At 31.3% G+C, this 4083-nt stretch overlaps 1 protein-coding gene across 1 annotated transcript; it reads right to left on the reverse strand.

Annotated features, from left to right (window-relative positions):
- Positions 1-1419: 1419 nt before the first annotated feature.
- On the reverse strand, positions 1420-2274 carry LOC127083301 (probable CCR4-associated factor 1 homolog 11). The gene has a single exon (XM_051023606.1). It carries the CDS (start codon positions 2266-2268, stop codon positions 1420-1422), a length of 849 nt encoding a protein of 282 aa, XP_050879563.1. The 5' UTR covers positions 2269-2274.
- Positions 2275-4083: the final 1809 nt, after the last annotated feature.

Raw genomic sequence — 4083 nt, forward strand, 5'->3', positions numbered from 1 at the left:
ACACGTGAAAGATATTCTGAGACTGGTTCATCTTTCTTCATCTGAGTCATCTTGAATTGCTTTCTCAATGTTTGCAACTTCACCCTTTTCAATATTTCATCTCCACCGTACAAGTTTTTCAACTTGTCCCACGCTCCTTTCGTCGTTCTTCTTTGATAATCTTCTAAAACACATTAGAATCCACACATTGGTGAATAAAAAACAAACCTTTTTCATCCTCTTTCTTCGTTCCTTGTGGCAGCTTGTTGAACATCATCTGCATTCGCTTCCAATGTCAGTACTATATTGTTCACGATTTCAGACACATCTTGAAATCTGAAGATGACCTTCATCTGTGCAACCCATTGTTCATAGTTCTCTCATTTGAAAATCGGTAGATTCATTGAAAATTGCGTTGATGTTGTTGTTCCGTTTGCCATTACAAATTCTCTCTGAAATGTAATCGGGCTCCTTAATACCAATTTTTTGGAACAAATATTTTCAAGAAAGATGAAAGACACGGAAGAAAGAAGAGAGACAAGAGAGAAAATTGTAAACTAAATAATGAAAAATAGAATTGAGTGTAGTTATGTTTACATCATACAAGACCCTTTATATAGCCAACTAAGATCCAAGCCCAAACTATATAAATCGATCAAAGTCCAAAATATATAAAATGCAAAATACAAAATTACAAGTTACATTTCGGCACTACTATATGTTGTATTCGACTATCTCGACAACTTCCACTAGCTGCTTCGACATAGTCGATTGCTAGCTCTCAATCAGAACTTCGAATTACAACTTCTAACATAACTAAGGGGTTGACCGAGTTACACACGAAGATTTCAAAATCTATCGACGACATAATTAAAATGCTGAAACGTCCTGAATCATCTGATAGTTTATAATTTTTCATGTTTCCTTATTATTTATTTATGTTAATTGTAATGTTTTAAGTTACGTTCATCTTTGAAATATGTAGACCGCAAATATTCTCAAAGTCGTAATGTCATTCTACAAACAAGTTTTGTTATTATAGTTTTAAAATGTGTTCCATAGTGGTGAAGGATCTTCAACCAGGATGAAGAAAAGTGAAAAGAAGTGATTGGAGAGTTGAGGAAGGTTCCTACAGAATATGATGTGTTTGTAGTTTCTTTCGACCTAATACTGATATGATGGAGAAGGAGATATTCTTCAAGTCACTAACCTCAACTTTCTATATTCTTAAATGGTTTCTCATGATGACGCTACTTAATATGTTGCACTTTCTATTTTTGTGTATGCTAAATATTATTCTATACCTCTCATTATGAAATGAGTGACGTTTAGCATATACAACAAATTTTGTTTAACGTAATATAATTTAAATCATGAGAGAACAATACTAATAACAAAAAGAAAATAATTGAGTTTTATATATTTCAATGTCAATATTTGTTACATTTCTAAGCCAAATAAGACTCCAACATGTTTGTTTATTTTTATTTTATTATTGATAAAATAAATATCAATAACTTTCATGAACACATGCAATGTCAACAAGCTATCTGATCCGGCTTGATGCGATTTTCCAACGACCCGGTTCACATCGAGTGTATTAGCTATTTTATTGAGACCGCCGTACAAATCTTTGCAATGATGTACCACGTGTTTCAAGTCATAGATGTTTCTAAATATTACTTTCAAATGAAATAAAAAACGTTCCAAAGTGTTTGGTAGATTTCTTCGCATTAAAATCTTCATTAAATAGCCGAAATCATATGCACCATGAAATGTGACCCAAATAACCGAATTGTTGAAGACAAGCCCCGATCTGATCATCAATTCAGAAAAACGTAGTGAATTCACCCCATAATAGAAATTGCGCTTGAAGTCAATGCCTCCATGACTTAACATATCAGTTGAATCTTGATTGTGTGGATCATTTTCAATGTCAAAATCAGAAAAGTTAAATTCCCATATATACTTGTTTTTGGTTCCAAAATCAGGGAGGTTACCTTCCGAATCAGATAAAGTAAGGCCAAGTTGAATGAGTTTAAGATTATCAACATTGGCCTTTAAGTAATTGTAATCATTTAAAGGGTCCCGGCGACGAAGGTGATAAGGTACGGTGGAGTCCTCTTTAGATTCATAAATTACTCCTGGAAACTCTGTATCCATCGAAATGAAATGAAATTCGTGTAGAATTCCACGAATGAGAAGAAACTCATTCTCTAGATTGTAAGCCCAAACTTGACGAACTATAACATTATTGTTTGATTGCTCATCCCCCTTGAGTTTATTCATGTTGAAAGCTTTTAAAACTTATCAAAGATTGAGAACAAGAGAGATAGATTTAAGTGTGTGATTAGGTTAAACGATACAGGGTGGTTTTATAGTAATAGATTTAGTTACCATTCAAACAAAAAAGATTTGATTTGATTTAGATATGATGAGTAGATCTTGAAAAATAAATAGGATTTGGTTTTTCGTTTGTTCAACAAAACAATAGGGTCTCTTGTTTTTCTTTTATTCAAACAACTGTTTGATTTAGTTACTAAAAGGGCATGTTAGTGTAATTAGAAGTCTGTTTTTCTTCAAAAGGAAATGTAGTGATTTATTAATAACTAATCTTCCCATTTATATCGCTTAAAATTTTAAATCTTTTACATCCTACTTTATGAGACATTTATGATAACTATTGAACTATTCAGACACATTTACCATAATATTATGGAAACTTTTAGTTTCAAGATATGAAACATTAATTAGTAGTATAATTTATAAAGAGATAGAAAAAGATACGAGATCTTGAGTTTTGTTTGTAGAATTGTGGTTATGTCGTATGGTTATAAATTGTGGATTCTTTTATATTTTTTATTTAAAAGCTGTTACTAGCATTCTAATTAATTCTCTTATATTTATATAATTTTATTATTATATTATTATAAATTGTGGATTCTTTTATATTTTTTATTTAAAAGCAGTTACTAGCATTCTAATTAATTCTCTTATATTTATATAATTTTATTATTATATTATCATAAATGTTTCATTTTTTCTAATCATTGTTTAAGCAAACATAAATTAGATTATATATATATATATATATATATATATATATATATATATATATATATATGGATCGTGGCACAATTAGTCTAAAGTGTAATTAATTTAAAGAGAATACGTTTTCATTCTACGAGTGTGATTCAGACTTCTAAAATTTTAAAAACACCCTTAATTTATGCGGAGAATTGTCTCAGAACGCAATTATATTACATAAGTCCTTTGTTATTCAACCACACATGTTCATGATGAATTCTTGGAGGAAAACCATTTCAAATGTGCAAATCCCTTGATTACAAGTCCTTTAGTCTATAAGTCTTTGGGGCATTACACAAAGAATTGAGTCTATAATGTCATTTTTGGAATATTTTACATAAAGCTTGATATCCACTTACATAAAGCAAGCTTTTTCCAACCACTTTTGCATTGAGCCTCTAAATTATTTCATATGGTCACATTTAACCTCTAAATCCAGAAGAAACCTCCTAGACTTCATAAAAGTATGGCCAAGATCCTTGATTCACTCCACCTCTTCATCATAAATCCAACTTGCATTTTTGTGCAAAATGAAACCAAACATTCAAACCAACATTCCAATTGAACTAAGATCAATTTCTGCAAGTTACTTGAGCCCTTTAGAGCCTATATAAATAGAGGGTCAAGCCTCATAACTCAACACACCAAAAATTGCATCTAAAACTCCACTGTTGCAACTTCCAAACCCCAAACTTCCAAATTCTGTTTATGTAGAAAATTCTTCAAACCAACCATCCAAACGCCTTCTAAACATCCAATAGAAGTTGTTCAAACCATTAAAACACAATTGTAACACCCCAAACACCACATCCATTTCAAAAACCAGTCACTTGCATTATGATTTGGATAGAACAGTTCAAGCCATTTCAGAACAAACCAAGGGCACCTACAGCTTCGGGAAGGATCAAAGGTGCTAAAGGGATCAATTGTTTGCTTCTAGAATCAGTGAAAGAAGCATTGAACTTTCTCCAATAGGTTAGTGCACTTACACTTTAAAACTCTTATGCATGTATCATT

This window comes from Lathyrus oleraceus, chromosome 5 (assembly GCF_024323335.1).
Source record: "Lathyrus oleraceus cultivar Zhongwan6 chromosome 5, CAAS_Psat_ZW6_1.0, whole genome shotgun sequence".
Taxonomy (NCBI): Eukaryota; Viridiplantae; Streptophyta; class Magnoliopsida; order Fabales; family Fabaceae; genus Lathyrus; species Lathyrus oleraceus.